This window comes from Brienomyrus brachyistius, chromosome 1 (assembly GCF_023856365.1).
Source record: "Brienomyrus brachyistius isolate T26 chromosome 1, BBRACH_0.4, whole genome shotgun sequence".
NCBI lineage: Eukaryota > Metazoa > Chordata > Actinopteri > Osteoglossiformes > Mormyridae > Brienomyrus > Brienomyrus brachyistius.
Window position 1 is genome coordinate 49,376,982 of NC_064533.1, and position 15,265 is coordinate 49,392,246.

A 15,265-nucleotide genomic window follows, 5' to 3' on the forward strand; every position below is an offset into this window, starting at 1 on the left:
CTCACTGCATCCCTGTTCGTCGGCTCCATCCACACAGTCCCTGTCTCCATCACACACGTAGTATGGGTCAATGCAGCGGTGGTCTGGGCACTGGAACTGACCAGGCCAGCATGTTCCAGAGAAGTCTGCCAGGAGAAAGATCAGGCTTGAGGGGGATTCACTCTTCAGTTGTCCCCTCTGGCAAACCAAGTGAGGCAGAAACAGTGGGTGGGGGGGGGAGCTAAGCAAAGGGTTAACACAAGCCCCAACGTTCAAGAGAGGACACAAGAACGTCAAGAAAACAAAACGGAAAGAGAAGCTTCATGACAAAAGCTGATTTTGGGTAGTAACTCACGGCAGTCGATTTCATCAGAGCCATCCCCACAGTCATTGTCTGTGTCACACAGCCAGGTGACTGGGATGCAACGCTGGTTGGCGCAAGTGTATTGATTGGCTTGGCAGGTAGAGGTACCCCGAGTGGGGCAGCCGTTCTCGTCACTGTTGTCGAAGCAGTCATTGTGCCCGTCGCAGCGCCAGTTGATAGGCACGCAACGCCGGTTGGCACAGGTGAATGCAGTCGGAGAGCAGGTTGCATCTGGATGGTCAAACGAAGCAGGAATGACCAGCAATTTAACTAAACATTGCTCACCTGAATAACATATTCTAACACAATCTAAATCTGCAGGCTACGAATATTTATGTACAGACGAATATGAATATTCACAATTAAGCTGTGTGTAGCTAATTACTTGATCAACCAGTTAAGTCACTAATTACAGGTATTGTCATTAAAATGGTATAGAAGGTAGTGATGCAAGCAGGAAACTTACTGTAGGCGCCGCAATTTACTTCATCGCTGTTGTCATGGCAGTCATCCATGCCGTCACATTGGTAGTTATGAGGAACACACTTTCCATTGGCGCAAGAGAAGGAATTGGTTCCACACTGCAGGGTGGGGGGCTCGTTGGAGGGGTCCTCCACACACGTCTGCTGGTTCGGAGCCAACTTCATGCCATACGGGCAGCCACACACCCGCTGGAAGTTGGGCACCGGGAAACAAAAGTGGCTGCAGTCTCCATTGGGATTAGCTGCTCTGTTACAGTAGTTAGTACCTGGGGTATGGAAAAAAGAAGCAAGTGATTGAAGAGGATGTCAGGTCACATGACAAGAACAGTGGAAACACAAGCAGAACTGTTCTCACCTGTCTGGGAGTTGGCGTTGTAAGACTTGACGTGCATAATGTGGCTGATCCCCCGCCTGATGACGACCATCTCTCCACCGTCGGTTTTCCGAACTCGTACAATGGCACCCAACCTCCAATCAGTGTAATAGGCATAATCTGGACAGAGGAAACACATGCATTAAGCAAAGGATATCACTTTACATCATATATCAGCTTTCAGCATTTCTTGCTGTGGGTCACTTTTATGGGTGTCCCAGGTGATATCCCATGTTTAATGTTCAAGATACATTAGCGAGAACAACTAACCTCCGAAGATGGTCAGGCCAAATGGATGGGACATCTGCGTGATGCGATCAAGGGTCAATCTGTTTGTCCCATCGAAGGTGCTGTGCTCAATCTTATCGAAGAAGGCATCCACCCAGTAGAGGCGCAAGGAACTGGGAAGCAGAAGATCAATTAGATGATCTTGTCAGAGCATTGCATAAACATTTGTTGAAGGAGGAACTACAAGGGATTTCACACCATTATGCAACCATATATCAATGACCAAGACAATACTTCCTCCCACAAGAGTCCCAAAGCAAGATCTAAGATGATGGAAACGGTGCTGGGCAGCTGAACTGCACTCCACGACCCACTTCCTCTATTGGCTGCTGGCTCACCTCCAGTCAATGGCCAAGCCATTGGGCCAGCCTAGAGTCGTATTCACAATGGACTGCGCATGTGACCCGTCACACCAGGCCCTCATAATCTTGGCAGGACGGTACCAGTCGGTCCAGAATATGTACCTGTCCAAGCGGAAACAAAACAAGCTCAAAACAAGCTATTGGCAAATTTATTTTTGCTTCCTTGATGTGTAACATGATGCCACACAGGAGCATTCCTACTATAAGATGAAGCAATAAACTGTGAGATATCCACAATAGATCAAAATACCTGTGAGGCCCTTTCATTTAAGCCCGGTTCATGGTGTTCATCACAATACCAGCCTTCCTGCAGCACTAATCTAGGCTCTCAGGCCCAGATGCCATGATTTTGAAGCTGTTGGAAATGTCCCACTACCTTCTCCTTTTGTCAAGCATGGGATTTAGAGCAGCAGCAGTCTATGAACAGGGTGGGCAGCTCTTGCATCAAAGTAGGAGTGAGTTGATACCAGCACCCAGAGTGCTAATGCTTTTTCATGTTATTAAAGAGCAGCCTGTCAGTTTCAGAAGATTAAGGTGACGACTGTCAATGAATTTATGCAGAAGAAAAATCAATGTAACGCATTGTCCAACTGGGGCAGCACAATGGTGCAGTGGTTAGCACTGTTGCCTCACACCTCTGGGACCATGATTCGAGTCTCATGTGTGTGAAGTTTGCATGTTCTCCCCATTGTCATGGGGTTTCCTTCAGGAACTCCGGTTTCCCCCCACAGTCCAAAAACATTGTATAGGACATTAATGATACGCATTTCGGCAACGTTGCCATGCCAATGGATCGCGACAGTCTGATTCCAATAGATTCAAAGTTATTCTTTGGTGTTGTAGAAAGAAGATGCATTATTTACAAAGCAGCTTAAGACACAGTGCTACATTCTGCACTGCAGACCTTGTAACATAAATCATATGTCAAATACCATTCGCGCATTTAATGCGTACATACTTAGGGCCGCACGAAGACACCAGCAGAGTAAGCCATCCTTCAATGCGGCCCAGGACACATCCGCGTTCACACTGCTATTAGAATGTAGCCATGTGCATCCCAGACCACTTCCAAATGTGGTTTGAGCGAACGGATCGCAATGAGTTTTCGGGTGCATTCACGCCTGTATTTAGTGATCGGATCAGCCGGGATGCATGAACTGGACCTGAGTGCACACACGTTACGAAACACTTGTGTTTTTGTTAGTGGCAGAAGGTGGAGTTTAGGGTTAGACTATAGTTTGCTGTGTATCTGAACTTGAACGCTCAATAGGACAGGTGTAATTACCCAATTCCAGGGTGCACCACAATGGACCTGGGGTTGTTCAAGTTTCTCACTATGGCGCGTCTGGATCTGTCAGCAACTTTCATCACCGAGATGCTCCTGTAGCGTGGGTCAGTCCAGTAGAGGTTCTTAGATATCCAGTCGTAGGCCAGGTCCTCCACTCCATCCACTCGATTGGCAGCAAGCACCTCCCTGCCTATAGAGATGAAAGACCATGACAATATACAAATAACTTTGAAAAACATGTAAGTCAACTAGTTGTCAGGTATTGGCCATAAAGAATGAACAGTCACATGACACCTCACCCCACATGAGATATCTAACGCAAACTGATTAGGCTGGTGACAGTAATAACACAAACATGACAACATGTCACACATAACATAGTCACATCGTGAAAGGATGCAATGAAAGGAAACTTTCTTATTTTATTTTAGAGTAATAAAGATTTCATCATGTTTAATAAGACGAACACTGTTTAGGGTACAGTTTCACAAATTAACATAAGCAGAAAATATGATAAAATGTTTGTATGATACAGGACTACAATCTTTGTTAGGTATATGTTTTGTCTTAACACTCTTGTACAGTGAAGGAACACAATATTATTGTTTGTTTGGGGGGGGGTCCTGCTTATACTGGGAGGGAAGTCCCCCCCCCCTTTCCCAATGCCGGTGAATAATAAATAGAATAAAGTTTTCCAATGGCAGAAGCCTAGAAACAGCCTTTTAAAAGAATAACCTCACCACTTCCATCCACTTTCTGCTTATAGATGAGGTCTTTGGCTGTGTCAGAGAAGAAGATGGTGTCTTCTTCTGCGCTGAAATCGACGCCGACAAAATAGGAGGGTGCGCCTGTGATGGGCAGGATGATGTCCTCCTGGGATGAGAGGTTGAAGGGGATGCCCCTGACGGCCAACTGGCAGGAGAACAGCAGGAACTGTCTCACGGCTGTGAGGGACAAAGCGGTTAGCACAGGATGAGGTCACGGCACATTTGCAAACTTTGGCGTAGGAACACAAGCAAAATGTAGTCTAACACTAATCCCTTTCTAGATGCATTCAGAATATTGAAATTGTTCCAGTTATACTGATTTCAAAAGCTGTTCCCGGGGTTAATTTCTTCCCTGAACCTATTTGCCCTTAGAAGGCTCTGTAGTCATAGTCGCAATAGTACAGAAATAAGCTGATGTAAGAGTAAATGCTTAGAAAAAGCATGGTTTGGCTATAGAACATGCAGCCCCAAATTTACAGGGGTGCCTAAGTGTGCAATGGGCAGTGGGAGCCAATCAGTTCATGACTCTGATACTAATTTCAGATGCAGCCATAGTGGTTTTATTCCTGAGCCGGCACGGGTCCGATGTTCTTACCCACACAGCGCTTCCCATCTGCATGCAGGTCATATCCCAAGCGGCATTTGCAGCGGTAGCCCAGGCCACCGTTGTCTGTCCTGTGGCTCAGGACACAGATGTGCTCACAGCCACCCATGTTCTCACTGCATGGGTTCCGCACTGAAAACCAGAGCAGAATTATTTTCCACAAAGGCTCAAAAGTTTCACCTTGCAAGGCCCAAAAGCTTAAACAGTCAACATTGCATTATTCCCCTGGCTTACCGTATGGCTGTCTGAGAGAATGGACCACAGCCACCCCGTATGGAGTCATCGCTGTGTGGTAGATCACCTGCGGGTTGCTATCGCTGAACTTGTTAGCTTTCATGACGGCCATCTTGGTCCAGTCGGTAAAATACACATTGTGCTCAAACAAGCTGATTCCAAATGGGTGTGGGATCACTGACCCTCCATGGACCACTGTTTTCCTGGCAAGAACAAATGTACAGACCCTCCTTATGTCTTGTGAACATAATAATGTCTTGCATCATTAAGTAGATACTACCTGTACGTAAGATGTCGCCCTTTCCAGAAAATATATAACTACATGTCAGATAAAATATCTCTGACATGCTGGAGAGACTCCAGTAATCACCCACCACTGTTTTTTGTTAATCTACTGGGATATATGGAACGTCCAGCACCAAGTGACATGAGTGACACTTACGGACATTTCAAGTAACGAACGGCCGTTCGTGACGCAACTCGTTCGGAAGTAGAGGAGCGTCTGTATATTCGTATGGATATATATCTTACCTGTGCAGTCCATCGTAGGTTGTGGTTTCGATGTAGTCATAGCGACTATCAACCCAGTAAAGCCTTTTTGCTTCGATATCCAGCGTGATGCCGGCTGGCCATCCTAGTTTGGTCTTGATGATCCCATACCGGTTGGTCCCATCCATATAGGCTCTCTCCAGTCCAGGTTCCCCATTTACCGCATCCCAGTCAGAGAAGAACAAAAATCTGAAGGAAGACATAAATGTTTTTTAATGCCCTGGCACCCTGAAAGACATTCCTCCAAAAAGCAGCTCTAATCCTGAGGTCCAATGCAGTCTGACATACAAACATCAACATGGTGAGGAGCCCCTGGGTTATCTGAATGGTCAGATGCTCCCCAGCTATGTCCTTCTATGGTGTCAGTTGTCGACCAAGAAGTGACAACGATAAAAGTTGGGTGGAGGGGTTGTGGCAATGGTGGAAGTTGTTGATTGGGGGATGGAGCCTCCTTTAGCCCCTTTTTAGCAAAGATCCCAAAGCTTCAGCTTCAGTGAGCCTGTCCAATAAAGTGTCCCTGGAGATGCATGTTTCTTACATCACTAACCATGCATGCTTCCTATATACAGCATTTGAAGTGTTCTTCATTTATCTGTATACGGAAGTAAATCTGACTATAATGTTTGATTGTTTGTGTGACTGTGTAATCTGTGTCCCCTCCAAGGTGTCCTCTACCTTTTGTCTTGTGTTTCCCTGAATGAATAGCATCAATGTTATCACATTTTTGTGCTGAAAAATTGTTCCTCATCTTAAATAAATCTCACATATCCTTGCAGAGGTATGTTTTACCCACACAGCCCTTCACAGTAGTTTTCAGATAGTCAGAGAAACTCTTAACCTCTTCAAACCAGTATACAATATATATTATTATTGCTTCCCAATTTGCATTTAACCTACTGGAGAGCTTTCTTCTCTTGAATTTCACTATTGAGTTACATCTGAGTTCATCGTTTTTATTTCTTCCCCGCTAATCCATTAGGAAAGTCTCCTAATCTCACAGCCTTATTACTAACTCCCAGCCAAGTGAAACAGAGGCAAACAGGATCGGGGAGTTCCCAAGCGCTTACCCCACCGTTGGGTCCAGCGCTAGGCCTCTTGGATTCCCCAGGTTCTCTGCGATCAGTGTCACGCGGTTGTTCCCGTCCAAGTCCACCATGTCGATTCTTTTGACGCTGCCCTCTACCACATACAGTTTGTTGTTGACCCAGTCCACTGCCAAGTTTTCAGGGTAGTCAAGGGATACGTTCAAAACCACTTGCATGTTGGAACCATCCATATCCACCGAAAACACCTGTCCATAAAGGTAAGGTAGACTTGTTCAAAGAGTATCCTATCAGGTCCTATGTATTGTGATAGGAATGAGGACTATGCAGCGCAGCGGATAAAGACTTTATTATTATTTCTTGTAATTAAACTATCTAAAATTCTAAGAAATTACATTCCGATGCCCATCAATGAATTTCTATGTGCATTTCTAAATGACCACCATACTGATTTTAAGATGGCACCAGTCGTCTTGAAGGTTTCATTGGGCAAAACTGGCACAGTGATTAGATAACTGTGTTTGTGCATTTCGAAACTAGATCTGGAAGCCATGAAAGTTGGAAGAAGGACTACTTGGCCAGCAAATTTACTTATGGGGGTGTACTGATAGTTCAACCGCATCAGCAAATTTACAAGCCATTGTTTGTGGTCCCCTAGTTAGAAAGGGATTGACCTGAGAGTCAATGGTGATCGATAAACAGGAAAATTAGCCACCTGGGACGTCCTAGTCTTTCTGTCTTATGGCCAGGGTTCAAACCAGAGACCAGCCAAAATCTCTAACAAAAGCCTTTGAGTTGCTCAAAGAATGCATATAGCCAGGCAGACATGGTGAAAACAAATACCGTGGGGCTACTTCCTACACGATTGGGTTACATAAAATTGAACGAAAATATGTGAACATTTTCGACAAGCATATCAGACTGTTTTTCTTGATTAGATGTTTGGATCCTGCTCCAGATCGGCTTCCCCGCCATTACGGAACGACTGTGTGGGGGCCAAGAAGCTTTCTTATTATTACATGGAGACTCGTATCTAGAGGCATCGGTTAAAGAATTCCCCCCCCCCGTAGTAAGCCAGGTTCCTACAAAGTTTTGCCCCACTGGCCAACAGAAGGATGTCTGTGGGACTGTAGCTAGGAGATTTCCTTCATAAAGCATTGCTGTAATGCTTTCAAAGGCGAGAAAACAGCACAAACAGAAATGACATGCAGACTTGGGGCTCTTCAAACAGAGCCACTATGCTTGGGAGATGCCAGAATTCACACAGGCACAAGGTGGTGTCAGAACGGAGAGAAAAGCAGCATTCTGTGGACGAGAGGAACATTAAGACCCATCCCAGGCGGGACCCACACAATGCGGTGCATTGTTGTCAAGCTGAAAACTTAACATTGCCAAACCAGAGTATCGCTAGATTAGCACCTCAAATATCAGTGAAGTAATAATCGTAAGACCAGAAAAACAGACATGTGTTGCAGACCCAAGTATACAAAGAACTAGTGAGTTATGGTGAAATAAATAGAGAAAGACTATGAGTAATTGAATACTTTTTAATAAATACAATAAATACTTGTTAATTGATATTCTTTACCTGTTTTTATCATTCATGCAAGCAAGATACACATACAAATGTGAAGAGCAAGCGAGAACTGACATTCCTAATTTTCATTCTTAATAATTTTAATCAATTGTTTTCCTCTCTATGTATTGATAAAAATGCCCAGGGTGGTTTTATCCATAACCTTGACTAATTCCATCCTTTACCTTGTTCTGAATGGTATCAGTCCAGAAGATCCGGTTCAGGTGGTAATGGAAGTCCACCCCGACAGCTATGCCTCGGTTCTGGGACTGCACCACCCTGCGGAAACCGTGTCCGTGGATGTCGCCGATCAGCAGATCCCGTCCATTGGAGAAGACGAGCCAAGGCTGACCAGCTGTAACAGAATATATGCGCATTTACTTTACTTTACTTAGCCTATGCTTTTATCCAAAGCCACGTACAAGGAGTCAAGGAGTGAATAAGGTGTAAGAAAAGCTAGGCTGAGCCTCCAACAAATGCCCAGGTAGAAGAGTAAGTGTAAGTCAGAACAAGAACTTAATAAGACAACTATTTAAATCAGCAGTTGGTGCAACGCTAAGAACATCCAGTAAGCGTAGAGTGGGACAGGCTAGTATAGGTTATCTTGGAACATATGGGTCTTGAGATGTTTCTTGAAAGTGAAAAGGGAATTTGATATTTGGATCTGGTTTGGTAGCTCATTCACTGTGAGAAATATCTACTGGAAAGAATAAGAACTTTCTCTCTGAAGCTCTCTCTAAACCTGGGTTTTAAATCATATGCCGTCAACAGGCTTGGCTGAGTAGCTTAGATCACCTTACTTCTACAAACTCTTCACACCTTAAAAATAAAGGTGGTGGAGAGTATGAATATAAAGCTCAATTTTTTTCTATAATATGTCAGCACAGTCAAAATAATGAGTCCCCAAACTGTGTTGTTATATTATTATACAGATATGCGATCTGAGAGGCAACTAAATCCTGCACTTTATTACACTATATATTAGACATGACTACAAACAGACCCCAGCCTGCAGCCAGCCAGGCTGGAAGCTCACTAGCTGCAAGATCTCTGACAATAAAGCATAATTTCTTTAAGCTTAAGGGTGAAGGCCCTGTGAGGAGGTTTCTTAAGTAGGACATTTCTGTTTAATTCCAAAGAAAACATCGACTGGGAGTTTGCCATCAAGCAGGAAGGGCAATGCCACTGTGACTTGCGTCAGCTTGCAAATGGCCTCCTCGTCTGATTTGCTTTTGTAGCAGATCCTCTCTCATGCTACAGGCCTTAGTCTGGACCGTCCTGAACGTGCTGAGCAGGTCAGGGGCCCGGAGAGGACTGTCGCCAGGGCAGGACTTTCTGGTCCATCCCTGCTCAAACAGAGCGACTGAAACAACTTTCAGTCCAGGCACAATAGCCATGGAGGCTGTGGATAGGGTGAGACATTGGGCAGATACGTGGTGGAGGCCAGGAGGATGGGGCTTAATCTTCTGTGTAAGTATAGTTAGGCCCCATGCCCGGAAGGGGCTTAGGGCAGACTCACAATAAGTGTTAGCCCTGCAGTGCCTATGCTGTTCCAGCACGTAGCCCTCCAGGCAGCCGCAGCGGTGGGTGCCGACGCGATCCTCGCAGAGCTGGTCACAGACACCCCACATCTGACAGTCATCGAAATCTTCACCGAGAATTGAAAGACAGGAGATGTAAAAAATGTGAGTGAAAAATCCAGTAAAAATTGAACGAGCCCCCATCCACAACACCACACAAATTTCTTCTACATAAAAATGATTTATGGTGCATAAAGAGTACATAGTTCATGTATGTTACATCTGAGAATTTGCGTTGTCAAAAAATATACCGTCATCTGCCAGTTTACTATAGTCATCCTCATGAACACAGAATTCACAAATTCAGATGTATACTTTAAGGGATTACATCTCACACCCATTCCTAGATTCTATGCTATTGATGCTATGAAGAATGAACGCTAGTCTCAGCTGATAAACATGGCAAGAGATCAAAGATTGAAATAAACATAATTTCTTAAAGGCATTGTTTGTATGGTCTCCTAATGCTGTAAGAGAGAGAAAAATAATGATAATTCACAGCACATTTCCCTCATAATTCAAGAAATCCGCCAATCTGGCAGCATTGCAAGTTGTGTATGCATTTACCGATGCAGGAGCGGCTGTTGTTGTTGTTGACCACGTAGCCTGGAGGACAGTAACACGTTCCTCCATCAGGGGAGGCATGGCAGCGATGCTCACAGCTAAGAGACGGACACTTTGAGATACCTGGTAACCCCAAGGCGCGGACAAAACATCGATTAGGGAGCAAAACTCACATAACTTTCTTAGAGATAAAAATTACTGACAAGGGAAGAGATTTAAAAAGCAAAGGAGCATTAAAAAAGGAGGTTTTATTCTGGCACTGACTGCAGTTGCGTCCAGCAGTAACATTAGTCTCGTCCTCTCCTCCTGGGCACTGGGGGCTCCCGTCACATAGATGCTCCAGGGGGATACACACCCCCGAGTTTGGGCACGCCCACTCTCCCGGGTAACACTCCCGCTGGACAGCATCTGTAGAGGAGTGAAAGCCTGAACTCAAAGTCTTTGAGAACCTTAAAGTGTAAACAGGAAGTCTTTGAGAACCTTAAAGCATAAAAAGCTTACCGTCGTTCTAACAAACAGACCATGGGTGTGTTTTTGCCGTTGTTTTTGTAGCGTCTGCTGCTTACGGCTTACTCTTGGCTCACCTCTCGTGAACTCGACCCTACCGAACCCAGCGTGACGCTGAACGTCCTGCCGGAAACTGTGTCACCGCGAGCGTCAAACAGGGGTCACAAACGACAGCGGCCTGTAAAGCCGAGAGGGACGGCGGAACGCCAGCGTGGGAGGGGGTGGGGGGGGGGCACATCTTAGCTAACAAATGGACTTTCCATTTCAGCCGACACGTTTACCGCAGGCGGCACATAATGCTGAACTGTGGCTGGGCTCGAAGCTGGCACCTCCGTCAGGACGTCGCTACTTTACATCACCGGGGCAACGGCTTGGAGAGGCTCACATGGCTCGTCTGAGGGCCTGACAGCCCTTCGCTTAAAAACACACTCTTCAGGCAGACTAATGGAATTCAATAGGTTTTCTTAAGAGCTGAATGATTCCGTGCCACAAAGCACAGCTTGAATAACAGCCTAAAAGGGACGTGGGCTTACTTCCCACCCGACACACCACAGGGCATGATGCAGTATATCCATAACCAGCAAGACCAGCAATGGTCGCTACTCCAGCCTGACCGTATGGCTATGGGACTGGCTATTCTAAGATACCGTTTTTTTTGTTTGAGCAGCCAGCGTTCTCAGGCTCCCGGATCCTTACCACAACCCCTCTCGTCTGCATTGTCCTCGCAGTCATCCTCTCCATCGCATAGCCAGATCTGATGAATACAGCGGCCGCTTGGACAGGTGAAGTAGTCTCCCCGGCAGGTAGGATAGGCTGTGACGGAAAGGAAGATAGTTAATCGAAATGCCACCACTGTTAAAAGCCTGCAGCGTTATGACTACAATCAGATTCACGACGAGTTGGGAGGCGAGCCTAATGGGAAGTTTCCGGAACACATACTGCAATTCTGCTCGTCGCTCCTGTCGCCACAGTCATCGTCATGGTCACAGATGTACCCACGCGGGATGCACTCCCCATTGTCACATTGGAACTGACTGCTGCTGCAGCGCTGAGCTGGTTGAAATGGTAATTGGCAAAGAGCATAACCAGACCAGCCCGACCAAAACCCAGAGTGCCGCATGGCGTTGGGAAAGGGCCGACACTCACTGCAGTTGGCCTCGTCGGATCCGTCCCGGCAGTTGAGAACGTGGTCACATCGCTGCGTGCGGTTGTAACAGGCTCCATTGGCGCAAATCAGCTCCGCACACACTGGATACTCTGGGAGGCAGGTTTGCAAAACAGTCTGATATAAACAAGTTACCCGAACCTTTAAACCTTCCAAATCAGTCCATCTTAAATGACTTACAGATTCTGGAAATTAGTTAAACAGTTACATCTATTACTGTAATATAAACGTAAAATATATAAAGAAATCAGGTGTGGAAGTAAGACTAAAGTGCAAAGCATGTTAAGAATTTCAAAGAAATTAAAGATAAAATTCCACATTATTAGGGACTGCTCAAAGATTAAAACTATTTCTTGGTCACTAAGCTGGGAAACACCGTGTTCGGTGTATTTGATTGTGATAGTTTATTCATATATCAACACAGGTACACTTGTCCTATAAGACACACACAAACATAGAGGTTAGAGAATGACCCCTGGGACCAGACCACAGGGTCGGCCATTTTTCCAGCACGCCTGCAGCAGACGGGGTTAAGGGACTTGCTCAAGTTTGCAAGACTGATGTGATTAATCTGCCAGCCATGGGATTTGACCAAACAACCTTCCCGACACAGAAAAATAACCTATAAGACCACACACACATAATATAATTCTCTGAGACTGTATCATAAATTTTACGATGCAAGCACCTTATAAAATATATAAAATGAGTGGCTCCATGTTGAGTTGACCACAAGGGGACCGAGTGGGGGAGATAACGCTCATTTCTCACAACTAGTGTGAAGTTTTTGTTTTCTTGTTAGTGTGTGTTGTTGATTTTTTTTGTTAATTTCCCACACTTGGGACTGCACCGTCATATCTAATATAATAAAACAACCGACAGCTTATATTAGTGTTTTATTCAGACAGTGACAGTTCTGATGTTTCATACAAACAACAAAACTATTACATGCTCCAAAGCAGGAACAGAATATATATATATATATATAAAAGGAAGAATTGACACTTCTTACAAGTGAATGAAGAGCTTGGTATTTTTTGAAGCCGCGGTACCATATTGAAGTGCAGAGCGCCGGAGAGCGGGACAATACCAGAGCCGTATCTGAACATCAGCCCGGCTTAATCCCCAGAGGAATCCGCAAACGGGTTGCCGGCAACAAGAAGCATATTGTGACCGCTGCTGTCAATCAGCAAGCCTCTTAATGTTACAAATTGATTAAAATGCCGGGGAAGCCCCGAGCCGAGAGGAAGCTCGCTGACTCGCGTGCGGGGGGGGCGGGCTACTTACGGCAGCCGGTCTCATCGGCCCCGTCTGAGCAGTCGGGCAGCCGGTCGCACCTGTAATCCCGGGGGATACAGCCTCCACTGGGGCAGGTGTACTGCTCACTGGAACAAGTCCGCCCGGCTATGGATAGATTGAGCACAGACGCTGAGCAGGAAGTGGATAGACCCACCCCCCACAAAAACTACCCAACTTTGACGCAAATTCTATGCCTCTACATTTACATTATTAATAAATAGATTTGTAGAAGCTTATCCTAAGTGAAATACATAGGCTTTTGAGAAAGCAGGCTAAGACAATTCCTGGAGTAATAGAGGGCCAAAGGTTTTGCACTGGGGCCCAATTGTAAAATATCTCTGCCAACCATGGGACTTGAACCGACAACCTTCTGATCCCAGACACAGCATCGTAACCTGCTGAGCCACATGTCGCCCCCAAGTGGCTGAACACAGCACTGCTTTGAGGTCAGGGGACAGAGATAAACGCGGGGGCGGGGGCTTACGGCAATGCTGCCTCTCGTCGGAGCCGTCGTCGCAATCCTCCTCGTCATCGCACACCCACGACTGTGGGATGCACTCACCATCGCTGACACACTGGAACTGTCCGTCCTCGCAGCTGAACCGGGCTGTGGAGGCACGGACGCCTTACTTCAGAAACAGATGAACACCCCCGAGGCTTACAGCACATGACTGCGGCAATGACTTGGGAAATAGATACTAAACAGGCAAGAAGCCAAGTAGAAAATAAGGGATTTGAACCCCCCACCCCTTGAAATTTTTTAATTACTGATCAGGCATGTAGCCAGTTAGTAAAATGACGAGTTTGAATCCCCAGGGCAACATCTACAGACCCCCCTTCTAACTGTTAGGGTTGGTAGGGTGGACCCCAACCCCCCCAAAATTTATTTTTGCCTACAGGCCTGAAATTAAAGTTGGGGGGATTACAATCCAGGTGTCTCCGGATTTTAAAGAAATGAAGATAATATTACAGGAAGTAATGAAAACAATGCATAAAAAGACACAGAAGTTAAACCATTCTGACACTGAGAGCCCATTTGCACAATGCGACTCTCTGAGTCTTCAGAAATGCAGCAGATTTCACTCACGACAGCCGGCTTCGTCTGAGTCGTCCGCGCAGTCCGCGATGCCGTCGCAGCGCCACCCCAACGGGATGCACCTGCCGGTCCCACAGCGGAACTGTCCCGACTCACATCCTCAAAGCGGGAGAGTCACATGGTTAGGGACTCAAAGTCAACTGAGCACTCAATGATTACTCACTCTGTCCGTGGGCAGGCTTCAGTTTACCACCATATAATAATATGTGACCCATCACCACGAAATGAGTCTTATGGGTGCAGTTCTACCAGTGCGACTTAAGACTCATTTCGTGGTGACGGGTCACATATATCTGACATGCATAATTTATAATCTGATTCTCCAGTAGCTCAGCTGTAGTGACACAATAAAAATGAACCAGCCCTGAGACTTTTTTTGATGTGATGAAAAGCATAAATATTACATCTCAAAGCCTCAGATGAGCACAAATTAAATTTTGTGATCAAATCTACACAATAAAGAGTGAAACCACATCTTCAATCCAAATGTGGTCAGTGAGATTTACTTGCATAAGTTGCTTTTATTGATGAAGTAGGGAGGTGTGGAATTGACAGGCTTTAGAGAAAAGCATGCCAGCTATTCCCGAGGCACCTACAGAGCCCCCACTGCTCTCGCCTCCAAGCCCTCATTTGATGTTCCCGCCGTGTGGTACCTCTGAGATAAGCTAGCCCTCACTGCACCTCCTCTGACGCTCTCCAGAAGATGTTGACTGGAACGGACCAGTTCAGTGACAGAGTGCTCAGTCAGTCTTAGTCCAGACAGGACACGCGATTCTGATTCTCATCAGACACCTTGATTTATGGCGCAAGCTGCTCCTTGTCAGAAATGTAATTGGGATAAATAGTGGTACCGGGTGGTACTAGAGCCCTTACACCCAAATTCTTTGGTGAGGAGAATGCGAGGTGGTGGATGGTGGTGCAGGTCTGGGCTTGGTGGTCTAGGTCTTATCAACTACCTTTAAATACACTCCCTGTTTAAACAAATATGCACTGAAGAAACAAAAAAGTAAGAGAAGGTAGTAAGCGTGCAAATCTGAATGACAGCAGTATACAAAACTACCCCAATAATTCTGAACTAGTTGTTCAGTTAAAATGAAGAATAATGATAAAGAATTTTGAATTTTTTTTTTTTACTTTTTTGAGAC

At 45.6% G+C, this 15,265-nt stretch overlaps 1 protein-coding gene across 2 annotated transcripts in view; it reads right to left on the reverse strand.

Moving 5' to 3' along the window:
* Positions 1-15,265, reverse strand: part of lrp2a (low density lipoprotein receptor-related protein 2a) — a 62,072-nt gene that overhangs the window by 40,364 nt on the left and 6,443 nt on the right. For both annotated transcript variants that reach the window (XM_048986116.1, XM_048986022.1), the window contains exons 2-23: positions 14,112-14,219; positions 13,509-13,631; positions 13,013-13,129; positions 11,707-11,817; positions 11,500-11,613; positions 11,257-11,373; positions 10,318-10,461; positions 10,057-10,176; positions 9,429-9,557; positions 8,095-8,264; positions 6,358-6,581; positions 5,273-5,479; positions 4,742-4,944; positions 4,499-4,639; positions 3,877-4,080; positions 3,134-3,326; positions 1,825-1,950; positions 1,469-1,599; positions 1,181-1,318; positions 810-1,091; positions 335-574; positions 6-125 (exon numbers count right to left, since the gene is read on the reverse strand). In XM_048986116.1, the coding sequence (XP_048842073.1) occupies positions 6-125; positions 335-574; positions 810-1,091; positions 1,181-1,318; positions 1,469-1,599; positions 1,825-1,950; positions 3,134-3,326; positions 3,877-4,080; positions 4,499-4,639; positions 4,742-4,944; positions 5,273-5,479; positions 6,358-6,581; positions 8,095-8,264; positions 9,429-9,557; positions 10,057-10,176; positions 10,318-10,461; positions 11,257-11,373; positions 11,500-11,613; positions 11,707-11,817; positions 13,013-13,129; positions 13,509-13,631; positions 14,112-14,219 (3,462 nt within the window). The remainder of the gene's footprint in view (positions 1-5; positions 126-334; positions 575-809; positions 1,092-1,180; positions 1,319-1,468; positions 1,600-1,824; positions 1,951-3,133; positions 3,327-3,876; positions 4,081-4,498; positions 4,640-4,741; positions 4,945-5,272; positions 5,480-6,357; positions 6,582-8,094; positions 8,265-9,428; positions 9,558-10,056; positions 10,177-10,317; positions 10,462-11,256; positions 11,374-11,499; positions 11,614-11,706; positions 11,818-13,012; positions 13,130-13,508; positions 13,632-14,111; positions 14,220-15,265) is intronic.